The sequence below is a fragment of the Tamandua tetradactyla genome, chromosome 14, assembly GCF_023851605.1.
Source record: "Tamandua tetradactyla isolate mTamTet1 chromosome 14, mTamTet1.pri, whole genome shotgun sequence".
NCBI classification, from domain to species: domain Eukaryota; kingdom Metazoa; phylum Chordata; class Mammalia; order Pilosa; family Myrmecophagidae; genus Tamandua; species Tamandua tetradactyla.
In genome coordinates this window covers 46,082,173-46,102,712 of record NC_135340.1, presented here as the reverse complement: position 1 = coordinate 46,102,712, position 20,540 = coordinate 46,082,173, and the positions used below count along the sequence as shown (strand labels likewise).

General features: G+C 37.2%; 1 protein-coding gene across 1 annotated transcript in view; it reads right to left on the bottom strand.

Annotated features, from left to right (window-relative positions):
• AVEN (apoptosis and caspase activation inhibitor) overlaps positions 1-20,132 on the bottom strand; it is a 275,264-nt gene extending 255,132 nt beyond the window's left edge. The window contains exons 1-2 of the mRNA XM_077126736.1: positions 20,079-20,132; positions 8,179-8,646 (exon numbers count right to left, since the gene is read on the bottom strand). Coding sequence (XP_076982851.1) covers positions 8,179-8,646; positions 20,079-20,132 — 522 coding nt within the window. The remainder of the gene's footprint in view (positions 1-8,178; positions 8,647-20,078) is intronic.
• Between the last annotated feature and the right edge of the window lie 408 nt (positions 20,133-20,540).

The window sequence follows — 20,540 nt, the reverse complement described above, 5'->3', positions numbered from 1 at the left end:
TGGCTTTTCTAGGGTACATACATCATTTCAAACCAGCACACCACATATATGATAAGGGTTTAATATCCAGAATAGATCAAGAAATCCTACAACTCAACATTAAAGACACACAACACAATTTAAAAATGGGCAAAAGACTTGAATACATATTTCTACAAAGAGGAAATACAAATGGCTAAAAAGCGCATGAAAAAAAGTCTGTGATTAAACCAAGAGCCATTGATTGTAAACCTTGGATGGATTGCATGGTGTGTCAATAAAACTTTTTTAAAATAATATGAAAAGATATTCAATATCACTAGTGATTAAGGAAATGCAATTCAAAACCACAGCAAGATACAATTTCACACCCATAGAATGGCTATTATTAAAAAAAAAAAAAACAGAAAACTATGTGTTGGAGAGGATGTAGAAAAATAGGAATACTCACTCATTGCTGGTGGAAATAAAAAATAGCACAACCATTGTGTGAGATAGTTTGGTAGTTCCTCAGGTAGCTAAGTATATATTATTACCATATGATCTACAATCCTGCTATTAGGTATATACCCAGAAGAACTGAAAGCAGGGATTCAAACAGATATTTTCACACTGATGTTCATAGTAGCATTATTCACAATTGTCAAAAGATGGAAACAACCAAAGTGTACATGAACTGATGAACTGATAAACAAAATGTGGTATATGCATGTAATGGAATATTATTCAGCCATAAAAAAGGAATGAAATCCTGATACATGCAACAACACGATGAATCTTGATAACATTATGTTAAGTGATATAAATCAGACACAAAAGGACAAATATCGTATGATCTCACTATTATGAACTAATTATAATAAGTTAACTCACAGATTTAGAATCTATAATACAGGTTACCAGGAGATAGACTGTGGTTAGAGAATGGGGTGATGATGATGAACATGTACAGAATTTCTGTTTAGGTTGACAGTTAGGTGTGGAAATGGATGGTGGTGATGCTGGCATATTATTGTGGGTGTAATCAACAGCACTGAACTACAGAGGTGGGTATGGTTAAAAGGGGAAACTTCAGGATATATATATTACTAAAATAAAAATTAAACAATATAAAGCACAGGACTATACACCCTACCAGAGGTGATGAACTGTAATTAATAGTATATGAATGTTCTTTCATGAATTATAACAAGAGTATGATACTAATACAAGCTATTAATAATAGGGTAATGTGCTGGTTTGAAGCTGTTATGTACCCCAGAAAAGCCATGTCTTTTTCCTGATCGAATCTTGTAAGGGCAGCCATGTTTCTTTTAATCCCGACTCAACACTGTAAGAACATTCAGTGTTGATTGGATTGTTTCCATGGAGATGTGACATACCCAATTATGGGTGTGACCTTTTGATTAGATGGAGATGCGACTCCACCAATTCAAGGTGTGTTTTGATTAGTTCACTGGAATCCTTTAAAAGGGGAAACATTTAGAGAAACCTCAGGTGCAGACACAGATGTTTGGAAATGCAGAAGTTCTAGGAGACACCAGGAATTGAGAAAGCTGACAGAAGTTAGACAGTTGCTTCAGGGATGACAGAGATGCAGACAAGTGAAGATGCTTGAAGCGCTGACAGAGAGAACAGATGCCTAGAAACAGACACTCGGATTCTAATCAGTGTGTTAGACTCAATGAAGCCTAAAGTTGAGTGTCCACTCTGGTGAACGTCCATGCTATGTTGAATGGATCTCTGAAAGCTTAAGGATTAGAGCCACACCAGGATAAAATTAAGCACATCAATTTCAGGTTCTTTTTAACATCTTTTCACAAAACTCACTCAAAAGCATAGTATTACCCATAACAAAATACAATGCCCCCACGATGCAGTCATAGAAAATTTTTAGACCAAAAAGGTGTGGATTATTTTCATTCAAAAGAGAAAGGAATAAAAATTATTAAAGCATTTACTCTTGGCACCTCAACATACACACACATATAAATGGCTTCTAAGAAAAGAAACTGAAAACTAAGAGAATTAACTCCATGTCCCTAATAAGTTACCAATTGCTTCTATAAAACAAATATAATTATGTGTCATTATGGTCTTTATTTCTCCTTTTGACATTCCAAAGTGCATCAAGAAAGAGACATCTAAACTGAAAATGCCTTTAAAACCACTTAAATTAAATTCACCAGGAAAGGGTTAGCAAGTAAACCTGCGAGTGTGGTTAGGATCCAATGACCTTCACAACCACTCTATAGGTCATTTGCCCAATGCTGTGAAAAGTAATCACTACTTTTCCTTGGAAAAACGCAGCAGGGGCTTGGTGCCTAATCCCACACCAAACAGCCCAGTAGTCTTGAATTATGGCCTACCCATTTTCCACCCTAGGAAAAGGTTAAAACTAAGACTAACAATACTATGAATGGCAAAAATTGAAAACCAGATTCTCCAAATGTCCATAGCCAAAAAACAAAATAAAGAACTCTATGTAAGTACACACAATAAACTATCTTAATAACACTTAAAAAAAAAAAGATGATAATGTGACCTCAGAAGTCTTCAAAATGGAGTATGTATACACTTGTGGGTTCCTGTAGATTTTCTAAGGAGCACCTGAGCATGGTTGTTTGCAAGGGAATAAGTTCCAGATATTCAATTTCCTTATTTTTTCCAAAAAGCAGTCTACCAAAAAAGGCCCCTGAAGACAGGGAAACCCCTTCCCAGCCATTCTCAATGACTGTGGTGCACTGCCCAATGTTCTTAAATATGCATGCAGATATTGAGAAAGTATAACCCTACAGACCATGTAACAAGTACTTTTTCAAATCAGGTAGTTTCCAATTCTTTACTTCCAACAAAATTGAAGGAATCCCTAATCCAGTTGTCAATTGACAGACTATTCAGTTTTTTATATTAGTAATTTGGGCATATAATTTTAAAAGTATTCAAAGAATTGAATGACATTTATATAATAAAACTCCAATCATGCCCATATACCTAAACAATGAACAATGATTCTCAGTGTTTACATTTATAAAAATAAAAATTAGGAACAAAATTAATGCTCATTCAGGCAACAAGTAATATTCATCCTGGATACCTAAAATCATTAAGGAAAATGAAATACATTTATAATAAAAATTTACTTTTATGTTTAATAATTGTGAATCAAAATCAAGTGTATATTAATCAATGTAGAAGTAATTAAATCTAGAACAAAAATTTTTATTCCCAAGCTCTGTTAAAAAAAATTTTTTAAGTCAAAATTTGTTCTAGGGAAGCATGAAAGGGTGATCACTAAAAGATTTTGAAGTACCAAAGTATATTACATTGAATAGTGTTCTGTGGAAGATATAGAATAAATACAAGCCAAAGAGAACAAGGAAGAATGTAAATCTTCTGACTGAAGAAGAGTTTGTCAATATATTTCTTAAATGGATGATGGTGAACAGCAAATCACTATAGTATTTAGAATTTGTCAGGTGCATTTATAAGAATGATTTAACAGTTTTATCTAAAATGTAAATATATACAATATGTTGGAAATTATATATTTTGAAACTCTCTGAATCACTGATAAAAAATTAATATAAACTTTAAAGTACAATATATTACATGGTTTCTCAAAAAAAATTTCCAGGCAGAAAACAAGTAAAAAGTTAGATTAGTGGTCTGTGTCAATAATGCAAATGTGTAACTGAAATAATGATCCATATGAAAAGCAGACCTCAAAACAATATATGTGAACAAGGTCAAGGATGCCAAAAGAGTTACAATGTTTGAATAATAGTTTGCATCAACAAAGGAGAGGCCAATTCCCATGGATTACCAAGAACTAATCTTAAAGTGATTTTCTGTTGCTTAGGCACATTCACTTTCTCACCCAATTTGTTTCAGACTTCCCTGAAAGGAGGAAAACATAGCCTGGAGGTTGTCCTTTGATTTTGAAGATTTAAGAGGCCCCCATTCTATGTGGCTAACACAATAATAGTGACTCCTTTCATCAACAACAAAGGCAAGGAAGGACTAAATGCCTTAGAAACCTGTCAGCAACTTAATTTGACATAGTTTCTTCTTTCAAGTTCCCACTAAACTTGAACATCAAAGCCAGAGATTTCTCTTTTCTGAGTAAAATGGTAACAATGAAAATGTCAAAGACACCTAGTATCAATTATAACTCAAGTATGGGATTTATAGTACGTTTTCAAAACAAAAGTTTGGTCAGAAAAAAAGTGCCTCCAAATTCTGCTATTCTAATACAGCAATAAACATCTGTTTTATCTTTTATTGGATTAAGTAATCAAACATGAATTTTTTCAGGGGTGATTCAATGATAGAATGCTTACTTGCCATGCGAGAGACCTGGGTTCAATTTCCAGCCCATGTACCCAAAAAACAAAAAAGAATATAAGCAGCTGCCATATAAACATCCAACAGAAAGCAAAGATCTGTTGACAACCATAATAACTAAATATGTTATCAATAATGCCTTATATTGAACTATCTGGAAAAAGAAGGTATGTGAAAGAGGACCATTCAACACTTGTCCACACCTCTTTTTCAAATCTCAAAGTCAGTCCAAAGGCAGTGTAGAGTAGTAGTGGAAAGAACTCTGAGCCAAAAGGCCTTTGTTGAATAAAGGCTCTGCAATTTTGGTTGAGTGACCTTAGTTAAGTTACTTAACCTCTCTTGAGTTATTTAACTGTACGTCAGTTTTCTCTTCTCATACTAGTGCTTAATAAATGTAAGTTTCTCTGAGAGGGGAAAAAAGAAAAAAAATTGTAAGGCTGCCAATAAGACTTTGTTTTCCTCTCTACTGATAGCTCATCAAATATATATATAATCCTGCTTATTCCTAGTGTTTGCTTAAAAATTTTTTAATAAATGCATCAAGTACAATATAATGCTACTAGTGGGTGTACAATGAAGATAACTAATCTTTTGATAGCTTACCCAAGTTCTGTAAGCTTAGAATTCATACCATCTATAAAGGGAATGATTTAAGACCAAGAGACTAGAAGCTGCAATGCACCTACCTAAATTACCTTGACAAACTAAGATCTAGAAGTTGTTTTTTTAAGTTTTATTTTGTTTTGTTTTCCACTGATAAGCCACATATATGTAGTAGTCTAAAAGAGAAAGAAATTTCTAAATGTTTTGTTAGTTAATTTTTTTAATTAATAAAAAAATAAAAATAAAAATAAAAGAGAAAGAAAATGGTTCAACTGTTACAAAATGTCTAAACAGTTGTCTAAACAGAAAGACAAAGGACAGAAGGAAATAGACTGTGATAACTTTAAAAGATGTGTAGTTTTCCATACATGCTTCTTATTTAGCAGTTTGCAACACAGAGAACTACCAGGATATATAAACATTAATGAATCCTGCAGGTGGATAGCCAGTTCTTACACAACCCTATTATTACTTTTTTCTTTAAGATTGTTTCAGTTAATCTCCATTTGGAGCATAAATGTGCCATTGGATAAGAGAGCAAAGAAGTTCCAGGTAGGTCAACCTTGTTTCATTTAATCTTTAGGCATCAAGAATGGTACTCCTAACAAGACTAAATAAGAACAACACTTCAGATTCTGAAAAATGGAAGAGACCTGAGAGGTCACTGTTTTAGTTTCTCTGTTAATAAACACCATACAATGGGCTAATAAATAATATACAATGTAACCACAGGAATTCATTGGCTCATGGGTTCAGAGTCTAGAAGACCTGCTTCCTGCCAGGGTCAGTATCTTCTGGCTGGCCAGAAATCTTTGGGTTTCCTTGGCTTTTCCATCAGATGGCAATGCACATGGCCACATCTTCTCTTCCAATTTCTGTTAACTTCCAGCTTCTGGCTGCTCCCTGTGGCTTCCTCTTCTCTGTCCAATTTTTTTGTTTATAAGGACTTCACCCATGTTGAATTAAGGTCCACCCTCATTCAGTTACGGCACGGCTTAACTAATAGTATCTTGAAAGGTTCTATTTAGAAATGGGTTACACCCCAGAGGTTGGGACCTGATTATGCCTTTTGCAGGGGACATGGTTCAATACCAAAAAGTCAGTAACCCAAACCTAAATGAAAGAATAATCATTCCACCATCCCATCTTCCAGCTTGGCTGAAAACATGGTGGTGGCGGCTGCAGCGGTTAGTAATAGTGGTGGTTGCAACTATCACCGATGCCCCAAGCTCTGTGCCAAGCATTTTACAGATGCTGACATAATCATTAAACGATCAAGTGAGAAAATCCTATAAGAAAGTAGAAAATGGAATTTTAAGAGCATCTCACAAGGGCTTAAAGCCTAAAATTTTAGTAGAATGGGTTACAATATTACCCTAAACTAAAAATAAAGTCATATTATTCTTTTTCTCTAGCTGATGTACCATCATTGCACTCAAATTAGTTCAACAGCAATGAATAAGACAATAACACCCTCATTCACTCAACTCAACAAGTTAAAGTCACTTGTTATTAGAAATCTGTGTACCAGGCACTGTAGTAGGTAATGAGGGTACTGTTCTTAAAAGTATTATTAAGACATTATCCCTGCACCCCAGATGTGCCTACTTTATTCTCAGTAAATTGGTAATTGGTTCATAAAAATCTAAGCAATAAAACACAACTTTTCAGAGGCAGGATGGCATACCTAGTCAGTGAATTCTAGATGTAATTCCAGCTCTGCTACTAGCTATGGAAGCTTAAGCAAGTCAGGTAACCTGTAAAAATGACCAAGTATATATATTTTGGAGTTGTTCTAAGGTCAAAAATGTGACATCTAATGGACACTATATTGGTCTTAGCTTCCTTCCTCAAACTGGCAAACAACTGACTCTAAACATTTCTTTATACATCATTCAATTTTTATTACCTACCTTAACCTTAAGAAGGTTAAGTATAATAAGCTTAATTTTCAGTTTTATATAACTTAGTTTTTTCCAATTCTGTATTTCTGTATACAACTACTATCTTCAGGGGAATTTTACTTAATATGCCCTTAAGATACTGCAAATATTTCAGTAGGAAAGTATGATTCAATCAGAATAATATATGGGTTTCTTTCTTTTCTTTTTTTTCTGTATGCTGTATGGTGGGGATCACATTTCATTCTTTTTCCATATGAGTATCCCCTTATTGTAGCACCATCTGTTGAATTTTTTGCTTTTGTTTGGTTTTTCATTGTTTGTCTTTGGGAAATGAATGGGCCAAGAATCGAACCCAGGTCTCCCATATGGCAAGTCGGAATTCTACCACTGAACTCCCCACCCACCCCTACGGGTTTCTTTTTATTATACACAAGAATTCAAACTGTAAGTGCAGTTTTGTACTAAAAATGTTAAAAATTAACAGAACAGCTCATAAAAACCCAGAAATCTGAACAAAAAGCTAACTCACTCCTATAGCGGGGATACCAATAAGCGCTTGCTCCGACCTTTAAGAAATTTCCTCTTATTAATATGTGAATTAGATCAATCATATTTACTATTAAAATTCAGACCTTGCTGCTGAAACATTCAGAAGTGGGAAATACAAAAAGATTTCTACAAAGATGATTTTTACAAAGATGTGTAATAAAAGAGAAACGCCCACAAATCCTGTCAAGTCCCCATAAAGCACTTTTGTCTCCAGGTGCAAAGTTTAAGACCAGTGAGGGGCATTCCTACATTCATTGAAATATTTTTTATTATTATTATTATTATATTATTATTATTATTCGCCTACCGTATAACAGGTATTGCCACGGCAGAGAACAAAACAGACCCAGAAAACCCTTCCCTCCTAATACAGATAGGGTCCATCGAGGTCTTGGCACCTGAGACCACCCCCTGCTTGCGCCCCCGTAAAGGTTAACCACATAGGCACCCCACCGGATGCAGACGGGCCCTGGGACCTGCAGCCTGACACACAGCCTCGGCCCCAGGGTTCTGAACCTTCCGGTGCCACGGCCGCCCTCGACAGGAAGGGAAGGTCCAAGGACCCGACCGTCTCCCGTCAACCCCCCCCCCCCCCCCACGCAGGAAACAAGTGGCTCCCACAGCGGACGGGCTCCACGCACGCCGCGCGCGCATCCCCGCCGCCCGCCGCCCTTCCCGCGCAGGCGCCGCCGCCGCCCGGCTCGCGCGCGCCCCGCGACATCACGCGAGGCCGTGGCCCCCGCCCCACCAGTTCCCGTTGCCCGCGGCCCCCGCCCCGCGCGCCGTGGTTCCTTACCCTCACGCTCGTCCCGGCGCCCCGGCCTCTCTGCTCCCGGCGGCCACCTCGCGGGGCGCCTCCTCCACGGCCCCCGCGGCCGCCGCGGAAACCCCGACCGCGGGCCCGGCGGCCCCCTCTGTCCCCGCCGCCGTCTCTCGCTACCGCTGCGGCCTCTGCCCGATCCGGGTCACGGTCCCCGCCGGGCCGGTCGCGGTAGGGCCGCCGCCCACGGCCGCCCCGGCCTCCGCGTTCCGCCTGCATCTGGCCGCCGTCGGCGGTGCTGAGCGCGCAGGAGCCGGGCGGCCGCAGAGACGCCCCTGCTCCACCGGAAACCGGCCTCCCGGAGAAGCCGCGAGCGATTGGGCCCCGGCGGCCGCGAGGCGTGGGGCTGAGGGACCTGAGGACAGAGGCAGCCGCGGCGGGGGCGGGGTGGCCCGTGGTTCGGGAAAGGCTGGGAGTTCCGAGGAAAGGCCCGACCAGTGCAAGCTGGAGGTGGGGGGACAGGGGCTGGGGGGGGGCCCCTAGGGATCAGCGATGGATGTGGGGGGGAGGACCATGCTAAGTAAAAAAAATGTAAAAACGATATTTAGCTCACAGCTGTACAAAAATGGGCCGCCAGCCAGATTTGGCCCTTTGATCATCATTTGCTGACCACATGTATAGCAAATTAGTATTTTTATGAATGGTTAATCCATACCAGTAAGCCATATTTTGATTATGTCAGTTTACAGTGAATTTATGGAGACCAGATTCTGTGAGTCCTTTTCAAACTCTCCAACAAGTATTTCAGATCATGATCTCAATAGTATTCTTTCAAAATGGCGTACATATTTTGTAAAAAGAACTTGAAATATAAATACTGTGGATGTAAGTAATTTATATTTCAAGTGGCTGTAAGAGTTCTGTATTTCAAAAACTGAAATCTCATAAAAAGTTACATTTTGTCTGAAAAAAAGATGAGGATTAGCATTTATTTTCTCCATGAGTAAAAATAATGCCATCCTATTTACTCGTTAGAAAAGTTTGTGTTTTGGCAAGATCACTTCCCTCATTCTAAGTAGGAAACTGGGATTTGTAAAAGCAAACTTTGATCACAGTTCTACTGAGAGATGGCCCCACAATAGGGCAGTAAATTATAAACATAAAGAGACATCCCTGCCAGGAGCTGAGCCCCATGGCTGTCCTTTCTCTGAGTTGGTATGTCTCTTATTAGGATCAGTAAAATACAGGTATTTAGAGATGTGTCTTGGGATGAGCAGGGTTAACAGAGTTTATGAAAAAAATCCAACCATATACTCTTAGAATTGGAAGAAGTCTTAATGGTCTTCCAGTGCAACATCTTTATTTAGCAGTTGAGAACAGCCCTGTGATAAGGAACCAGTTCTAGTCTTGAACCCTTGGCCTTTAGTCTTAAAATTCAAGCTCCATGTGTACGAGTGGTTCTTCAATGTAGTATGCATCAGAAAAAACTGGTATAAAGGGACCTGTTAAAAGACAGATTTCTGGACCCCCACCCCCAGCGATTCTAATTCAGTAAGCCTGGATGGCCTCAGAATTTGCGTTTCCAACAGTTGACAGGTGATAGATAGCAAAGCTACAGCTACAGGGACTAGACTTTGAAAACCACTGCACTGCATCACAAGATGAGTTGATTTCCTATATAATACTCAAGTTCCAAATCTAAATATTAACCCTATAGTTTAGAAAAGCAGTGCTTTTAAGTTTAAACAACAATGGCTAATATAATGACTAGCATGAAGCAGTTTCTGTTGGGAATTCCTGCTGGACATCTCAGGGTTATAAGAGGACTCACATTGATATATGTCTGTATTATGACAGAAATATCATCTCAAGCCAAATTCTTTTTTTTCCTGCTAAGCCATCCCATAGGAATTCTTGTGAGAATCATGCAGTAGAAGGAGATAATATAAAAGCATGAAGGAAGAGGCAGCTGAACCTAATAATTCCTATTAACCATGGTGATGGCATGCGTCACAAGTTACCAGTACAAAAGAATGGATCTGGGATTGGCCACCTGCTAAAGTACATGAACCATCTTGCCTTTAAAAAAAGAAAATTTTATTGTCAGATGCTTCAGGGGAAATTATGTAAGAAGAGAGAGTGAGAGAAAGTAAATATGGTAAATTGTTAACATTTGGGGAACCTGAGTAGAAGAAATATAGGATTCTTTGTAGTCTTCTTGCGTCTTTTTCCTAAGTCTGAAATTAGGTCAAAAGTAAAATTAAAAGTATACAGTATAGGGTACATGGATGGTTCAGTGGCAGAATGCTCACCTTCCATGCAGGAGACCCGGGTTTGATTCCCAGACCATACACCCCCCGCCAAAAAAAAAGTCTACAGTATAATTTTACAACAAAGGACAAACAACCCACTTTGAAATGGGCAAAAGACTTGAACAGACATTTCTCCAAAGAAGATACACAATTAGCCAAAAAGCACATGAAAAGATGCTCAATTTCATTAGCCATTAGGGAAATTCAAATCAAGACGACAGTGAGATATTTCACATCCACTAGAATGGCTAACTATTAAAAAAAAAATAACAGAAAATTACAAGTGTTGGAGAGGATGTGGAGAACTGGGAACACTTTTTCATTGTTAGTGGAAATATAAAATGGTGCAGCTGCTGTGGAAAACAGTTTAGCAGTTCCTCAGAAAGTATGTATAGAATTACCATATGACTCAGCAATCCCACTTCTAGATATATACCCAAATGAATTGAAAGCACACACTCGAACAGGTATTTGCACACCAATGTTCATAGCGGCATTATTCACAATTGCCAAAAAATGGAAGCACCCCAAGTGCTCATCAACAAGTGAACAAAATATGGTCTATACATACAATGGAGTATTATTCGGCCATAAAAAGGAATAGAGCTTTGCTACATGCAACAACATGCATGAACCGTGAAGATATCATGTTGAGTGAAATAAGCCAGACACAAATGGATAAATATTGTATGATCTCATTGATATGAAATAATTTAAATAAGCAAATTCATAGAGTTAGAAACTAGAATACTCATTACCACAGGCTGAGATGGAGGTAGGGAATAAAGAGGTAATGTTTAATTGGTACAAAATTTCTGTTTCGGGCAATAGAAAGGTTTTGGTAATGGGTGGCGGTGATAATTTTGTGAATGTGATTGTATTTGCGCACTGAATTTTATATTTGAGTGTGTTTAAAAGGAGAAATTTTAAGTTATATATGTTACTAGAATAAAAATTTTATATTTATAGTTATAGTTACATAAAGAGAGATGTGGATTCTTTTTAATGAATAAAAAAAGAATTAATTCCTATATGAAACACTGGAATGAAGCATGGGCAAAAAAAATTTTTTTAAGATTTTAAACATTGATAGATTGTGATTGGCAAGTCAAACACGCATTAGATAAATTGGTGCAAAGCAGTAAAAGAAATCAACTGGAAAAAAATATTATAGAAAGACACAGACCAGGACAAATATAAACTAAGAAAATATGATCAGGTCAGCTCTGGAAAATTTTTATGTTTGTCTGTCTGAAAGCAATAAGTTGTGAATTTGATGTTTTTGATTGTTTACAGTTGATTTATCAAGAATAATTTCACAGCTCACCCTGAGAGACACCAAAATAGATGGTGTGTTGGAATGTATTCTAGCAAAACATATTCTTTGTATCAATCCATTCCTATATAAAGAATCTTTTGATGAGTTTACCTGGGTTAAGGTGTAGCCCAACTAAATCACAATAGGTCTTTTTAAAAATATTTTTATTGAGAAATCTTCATATACATGTCCATACATGGTATACAATCAATGGCTCACGATATCTTCACATAGTTCTATATTCATCACCATGATTATTCTTAGAGCATTTGCATCACTCCGGGAAAAAAAATAAAAAGAAAAAATTCATACATCCCATATCCCTTACCCATCCCTCTCATTGACCACTAGTATTTCAATCCCCCTATTATTTATTTAATTTTTATCCTTATTTTTATTTGTTTTTTGGGGTTTTTTTTTTTGTTTGTTTGTTTGTTTTACTCATCTGTCCATACCCTGGATAAAAGGAGCATCAGACACAAGGTTTTCACAATCACACAGTCACACTGTAAAAGCTGTATCATTCATTATACAGTTGTCTTCAATAATCCAGGCTATTGGAAGGACAAACAATTCAATAGGCTGAGTCCTAGATCTTGGGGTTTGCCCCTATGAAGCTCATTCCTGCAAAGGAGAGGCTAAGCCTACTGATAATTACACCTGAGTCACCCCCAGAGATATTAAGACTATTAATTGGCCAAGTTTCCTTTATCATAAGGGTATTAAAATACACACACTGAACAATCCTGGTGCTGTACTAATAGCTGGCCTTTGTCTAACATAAGAAAGTTGTGTATAGTCATATGTCCGCTCAATTTGGGGCATCTATAGGGAGTGGGTAAGAGCACTATACAAAGTCATTGTTTCTGTACAGCTAAGGAGAAGATGTACAGTAGATGGGGCACAGCACTGAAGTTTAAGACTGAAAAATTTAGCCTCGGAGACTAAGTTGGCTTAGCTCTATGTGGCGCTTAGTCCCCAAATTCTGCTGGTTTAAGAGGAACTTTTGAGCTGTGTGCCTGAATATTATAGGTCCTAAAATCTGATAATTTATTTCCAAATTGTAATTCAAACAGTATCAAGGAGACTAGATTTGTCAGAAGTAATTTAGGACTTAGTTCTATTTTCGAGGTGGGTTAGGGAATAATATATAAACACTTTCATGAAATCAAACCTCCTAGAATAGAGTAGAGCAAAGCAGAAAGAAAATCATCTTTCCTAGGTTCCTAAGAATGGAGTAAGCTTCTATTCTATTGCTATCTTTTTTCTGCAAAGAGCTATATAGCTGGATCATTGTGTAGAAAGCAGACATTCTTTCATGGGAGAAAACCTTTATATATTATCTTACAGGTCTATAAAACTAATGTGAAGTTTACTTGATATACCACATTAATTATGGCTAATTTGTTTTGTGCCACCAGAAATAGGTAGAAATTGTCATTTTCAGAAAAATAATCTTTTGAAACTAGAATAGGCCTTGAAATTAGACTTCCGGAGAAGATGGAAGCTTAGTAAGACGCGCGGGTCTTAGTTCCTCCTCCAGAAAAACAACTAAAGAAACAGAAAAAATACGAAACAGCTCCCGGAGTCACGACAGAGACCAAAAAGACAGCGTACCCCATTCTGGAACGGCTGAACAGGCAGGGAGAATCCGCTGCGGTGAGATACCCGAGGGGCGCATGTTTTCCCGGCCGGGGCAGCTGGCGACTGGGGTCCCCTCCACGCACGTGGCTCCCCGGTCTGACTGGGAACGTAGGATAGCGGGGCCCTCCCGTCACGCTTGGTGTCTCGGGCCAGCTGGGCAATTTGGACCGGCACTCCCCCAAGCTGCGGCAGCCAGCGACACCCCCTCCACGCGCGGTTTCCCAGGCCGACTGCCCCGCAGACAGAGGACCGCCACGAGCGCCACCTACTGGGCAGGAAAAGAAAAACAGAGCCCAGAGATTCCACAGAAAAACCTTTCAACCAGCCGGGTCCCACACTCAGGGAAATCTGATCAAATGCCCAGACACCAGCAGAAAATAATGGATGACACTCGGAAAATTGAAGATATGGCCCAGTCAAAGGAACAAACCAATAGTTCAAATGAGATACAGGAGCTGAGACAACTAATGCTGAATATACGAACAGAAATGGAAAAACTCTTCAAAAACCAAATCAGTAAATTGAGGGAGGACATGAAGAAGACATGGGCTGAACAAAAAGAAGAAATAGAAAATCTGAAAAAACAAATCACAGAACTTATGGGAGTGAAGGACAAAGAAGAAAAAATGGAAAAAACAATGGATACCTACAATAGTAGATCTAAAGAGACAGAAGCTACAATTAGTGAACTGGAGGATGGAACATCTGAATTCCAAAAAGAAACAGAAACTATAGGGAAAAGAATGGAAAAACTTGAGCAGGGGATCAGGGAACTGAATGACAATATGAAGCGCACAAATATACGTGTTGTGGGTGTCCCAGAAGGAGAAGAGAAGGGAAAAGGAGGAGAAAAACTAATGGAAGAAATTATCACTGAAAATTTCCCAACTCTTATGAAAGACCTAAATTTACAGATCCAAGAAGTGCAGCGCACCCCAAAGAGAATAGACCCAAATAGGCGTTCTCCAAGACATTTACTAGTTAGAATGTCAGAGGTCAAAGAGAAAGAGAGGATCTTGAAAGCAGCAAGAGAAAAACAATCTGTCACATACAAGGGAAACCCAATAAGACTATGTGTAGATTTCTCAGCAGAAACCATGGAAGCTAGAAGACAGTGGGATGATATATTTAAATCACTAAAAGAGAAAAACTGCCAACCAAGACTCCTATATCCAGCAAAATTGTCCTTCAAAAATGAAGGAGAAATTAAAACATTTATAGACAAAAAGTCACTGAGAGAATTTGTGACCAAGAGACCAGCTCTGCAAGAAATACTAAAGGGAGCACTAGAGTCAGATACGAAAAGACAGAAGAGAGAGGTATGGAGTAAAGTGTAGAAAGAAGGAAAATCAGATATGATATATATAATACAAAAGCCAAAATGGTAGAGGAAAATATTATCCAAACAGTAATAACACTGAAAGTTAATGGACTGAATTTCCCAATCAAAAGACATAGAATGGCAGAATGGATTATGACCCAGCAATACCACTGCTAGGTATCTACTCAAAGGACTTAAGTGCAAAGACACAGACGGACATTTGCACACCAGTGTTTATAGCAGCATTATCTACAATTGCAAAGAGATGGAAACAGCCAAAATGTCCATCAACAGACGAGTGGCTAAACAAACTGTGGCATATACCTACGATGGAATATTATGCAGCTTTAATACAGAATAAACTTATGAAGTATGTAATAACATGGATGGACCTAGAGAACATTATGCTGAGTGAGTCTAACCCAAAGCTAAAGGACAAATACTGTATGGTCCCACTGATGTGAACCGACATTCAAGAATCAGCTTGGAATATATCATTGGTAACAGAGACCAGCAGGAGTTAGAAACAGGGTAAGATAATGGGTAATTGGAGCTGAAGGGATACAGACTGTGCAACAGGACTAGATACAAAAACTCAAAAATGGACAGCACAATAATACCTAAGTGTAATGTAACTAGGTTGGAACACTGAATGAAGCTGCACCTGAAATATGGTTTTTTGTTTGTTTGTTTGTGTGTTTGTATCTTTTGTTTTTGTTTTTTCTTTTTCCTTTTTATATATATATATATATTTTTTATTAGTATTATTATTTTAATTCTCTTCTCTATATTAACATTCTATATCTTTTTCTGCTGTTTTGCTAGTTCTTTTCCTAAATCGATGCAAATGTACTAAGAAATGATGATCATACATCTATGTGATGATACTAAGAATTACTGAGTGCATGTGTAGAATGGAATGATTTCTAAATGTTGTGTTAATTTCTTTTCTTTTTTTTTGATTAATAAAAAAATTAAAAAAAAAATAGAATAGGCCTTAAAAATTCATTTCTTCTATTCATTTCCTTTAGAAATGAAAATCCAATGCACAGGAAAGTTAAATGATTAGTTCAAGGTGATCTTCCAATCTTCTGGAGGAGTGGTTATAAAGAAGTAACTTTGGAAGTTTAAAATGTTAAGTAAATGCTTTTTTATTTAGTAGTTTACTTGTAGTATCCCCTGTGTAAAAAAATGTGACCAAGTTCCAGTAGTGTTTGTTTTCGGACCACGGGATTCTTGTTTTCTACTTTCTAAATTTCCTTTTTTAATTTTGTTACAACAATCATGTTTTGCTATTGTAATGAAAAATAGAGATAATTTCTATGGTAGAAATATTCATAATCCTTTACAATGTTTTAAAATAAAAACAGTGTCACTGACTAAAATCATCCTCCTTCAGGTACGATTATTATAGGTAATTAATTTAAATTAAATTCCTTATTTATCCATAGGGTATTTAGGAATTGGGTACATCAAATGTGCTAATAGCATTTTCCATAACTCTTCAGTTAAATTGTGTCTTTTCATTTTTATTCTCATCAGTCATTTTTAGGATGATAATGTGAGGTTCATGCATCTTCTCACTGTCTGAAAGATGTCACTGTTATACATGCTGCTTTATGTTGGGTTCACTGCAATAAAATGTACTATTGGCTTAAAAAAAAGAAAAAAAGAAAAAGAGTCACCCCAGAGAGGCTCTTTTGTGGCTCAGATATGGCCTTTCTCTCTAAGCCAACTTGGCAAGTAAACTCACTGCCCTCCCCACTATGGGGGACATGACTTCCAGGGGTATAAGTCTCCCTGGCAACATGGGACAGAAATCCCAGGGATGAGCTGGGACCCGGCATCATGGGAACTTTCATGACCAAAAGGGAGAAGAGAGAAATGAGACAAAATAAAGTTCCAGTAGCTGAGAAATTTTAAACAGAGTTGAGAGGTTATCCTGGAGGTTATTTTTACGCATTATATAGATATCCCTTTGTAGTTTGTGGTGTAATGTAGTGGCTGGAGCCATCTTTGTAGGTATAAAGTGGTTCCAATTTGCATTTCACTAATAGCTAAGATGTGGAACATCTTTTCATGTGCTTTTTGACCATTTGTAAATAATCTTTAGAGAAATGTCTATTCAAGTCCTTTGCCTATTTTTAAATTTTGGTTGTTTTTTGTTTTTACACTGTAAATATTCTTTATATATTCTGGATATTGAACCAAGATCTAATATATGGTTTGAAACTATTTTTCCCATTCTATAAGTTGTCTTTACAGTTTCTTTATAATTTCCTTCAATGCACAAAAGTTTTTAATTTGGTGAACTCAAACTTTATTGTTTCTTTTGTTGCTCATGCTATTTTTTTCTGTATGCTGTTTGTTAACTTTTTTTTTTTTGGAATTTCATAGGCTAAGAATCAAACCCAGGTCTCTTGCATGGCAGGCAAGAATTCTACCACTTAACTACCCTCGCATCCCCTGTTGCTCATGCTTTTGATGGCTTATCTAAAAATCCATTCCCAAATCCCAGGTTATAAAGATTTGCCTTTATATTAACTTCTAAGAGTTTTATAGTTTGTATATAGGTCCTTGATCCATTTTGAGATGATTTTTGCATTTGGTGTGAGGTAGAGGTCAAATTGCATTCTTCTGAATGTAGACACCCAGTTTTTCTAATACCATTTAATGAAAAAAGTATACTTTCAATGCTGCATGCACTTAACACCCTTGTCAAAAATCAATTGATGTGTGGATCTATTTCTGGACTTTCAGTTCGGATCTATGTGTCTATCTTTGTGCCAGTACCACATTGTTTTTATTAGTGGCTGCTTTGTAATACAATTTGAAATTGGGAAGTGTGAGTTCTCCAATCCTATTCTCTTTTAAGATTACTTTGGCTACTTGGATTCCCCTTGCAGTTGCACATAAATTTAAGGATCATGTTTTCCATTTCTACAAAAAAATTACAGCTGCTGGGTTTTTAATAAGGGTTACATTGAATTTATGCATTGCTTTGGGTAATATTGGTATATTAACAGTATTAACTCTTCCAATCCATGAACATAGTATATCTTGCCATTTATTTAGGTCTTCTTTAATTTCTTTCATCAGTGTTTTGTAATTTTCAGAATACAAGTCTTTCGTATCCTTAATTAAGTTTATTCCTAGATTTTTTTTATTATTTTAGATACTATTTGTGATGATTAGGTAGTGTTGTCAGCTTGGCTAAGTGATAATGCCCAGTTGTCTTGTCATGCAATCACTGGCCTGACTGTTGCTGCAAGGATATTTTGTGGCTGGTTGATAAATTGGAAGGCTGTTGTGTTAAACCACCTGTCAGTTGATTGCAGCTGTAGCTGATTACATTTATGATCAACTAAGATGCACCTCCCATCAAGTATATAATCCAATCAGTTGAATATTTTTAAGGGAGAAGAGAGAAATTTTCACTGATTCTTCAGCCAATGAGCTGCTCCTGTGGAGTTCATCCAAATCCTTCATTGGAGCTGCCAGCTTCAAAGCCTGCCCTACAGTTTTTGGACTGTTCTATTCCCATGATTGCATGAGACACCTTTATAAATCTCATATTCACAGATATCTTCTGTTGGTTCTGTTTTTCTAGATAACCATGACTAATACACTGTTGTAAATGGGAATTATGTTCTTCATTTTCTCTTCAGCTGGTTCATTGCTAGTCTTTAGGAACATAATTGTTTTCTTGTGTGTTGTTCTTGTACCCTACTACTTTGCTGAATTCATTTATTAGCTCTAATAATATTCTTGTAGAGTCCTTTGGATTTTCTATATGTGTTCTAGTTTGCTAGCTGCCAGAATACAATATACCAGAAATGTAATGGCTTTTTAAAAGGGGAATTTAATGAGTTGCTAGTTTAAGTTCTAAGGCCGAGAAAATATCCCAGTTAAAGCAAGTCTGTAGAAATGTCCAATCAAAAGCATGCAGGAAAAGATACCTTGGTTCAAGAAGGCCGATGAAGTTCAGGGTTTCTCTCTCAGGTGAGAAGGCACAGGCACAGTCAGGGCTTCTCTCTAAACTGGAAGGGCACATGGCGAGCACAGCATCATCTGCTAGCTTTCTCTCCTGGCTTCCGGTTTCATGAAGCTCCCCAGGAGGCATTTTCCTTCTTCATCTCCAAAGGTTGCTGGCTATTGGACTCTCTACTTCCTGGTGCTGTAACATTCTCTGCTCTCTCCGAATCTCCTTCATTCTCCAAAATATTTCCTCTCTTATAGGACTCCAGAAATGTATCAAGACTCACCCAAATGGGCGGAGACCTGTCATCTCCTAATCCAGTTTAACAACCACTCTTGATTAAATCATACCTCTAGGGAAATGATCTGATTACAGTTTCAAGCATACGGTATTGAATAGGGATTATTCTGCCTTTATGAAATGGGATTTAGATTAAAACATGGATTTTCTAGGGGACATACATCCTTTCAAACCAGCACAATATGTAAGATCTTGTCATCTACAATTAGAATTTTACTTCTTCCTTTCCAATTTGGATGCCTTTTATTTATTTTTTCTTGACTAATTGCTCTGTCAAGATCTTCTGGCACAATACTGAACAGCAATGGTGAAATTGGCATCCTTGTATTGCTCCTGATCTTAGGGGAAATTTTTAAGTCTTTCATCATTAAATATGGCCTTTATCATGTTGAAATTTTTCCCTTTTATTCCTAGTATTCTGAGTGTTTTTATCAAGAAAGGATGCTAGATTTTGTGAAATGCTTTTCTGCAACTTTTGAAATAATCATGTGGGTTTTTCTCCCTTAATTCTATTTATGTAGTATACTGCATTGCTTGATTTTCATATGTTGAAACACCCTTGGATTCCTGGGATGAATCCCACTTAGATATGATGCATAGTCTTTTTAATATATCATTAGATTCAGTTTGCTAGTATTTTATTAAGAAGCTGTGCATCTATATTCATAAGGGAAATTGGTCTGTAATTTTCTTTTCTTGTGATGTCTTTAGGAGGCTTTAGTATCAGAGTAATGCTGGCCTCAAAGAATGAACTAGGAAGAGTTCCCTCCTCTTGAATTATTTGGAAACGCTTAAGAAAGATTGGTATTAATTATTCACCATGTGTATTTTTAAGCTTTAATTTGGCCTTGAAAGAGAAGGAGGGGGACAAGCTGTTATCAGTACTCTCTGCATGATAACAACATGAGCTGGTTATGATGATATCCTGATATTATTGATTGTAGATACTATTAAAGTATTCCACTGTGGTTGCTATAGAAACTATGAAGAGCAGCAAGGAGAGGTTCAAGCATACAGCTTCTCAAAGAAAATATTTTTCAGTAAAGCAAGATCTAAGCTTACCTTATGCAAAGCCTCAGAAGTCACCAAGGCCACCAGACAAGGAAAGAAATTCATTTCATACACGGTGTTCCCTTTTTTTAATGTTGTTTTGCTTAGTTTGTAATTTACTGGCAAAAAATAATAAAGAAGCAATCTGCCAAGTTTTGGAACACAGAAATTTGTATTATTCTGGGATTCTTCATCTTCTGTTCAGTAGTGGAAAATAAATTTGGATGATTATTGCACTTTGCTATTGCTAGTACCTTAGAAAGAAACACACTTTAGACAGTGTGGTGAAAAAAAAAGGAACTTTATAAAATATGAGTAATCAAATAAGAACTCAGAGGATTTCCACCCCCATATAACCCCATATTTCATTTGCCTCCACAACCCAAAAAAATCCATTGATTTACCCCTCTATAAAACATAATCTTTTACACAAAAGCTTTTTAATGATTTGAAAAGGTTTGTGGGACAATATCA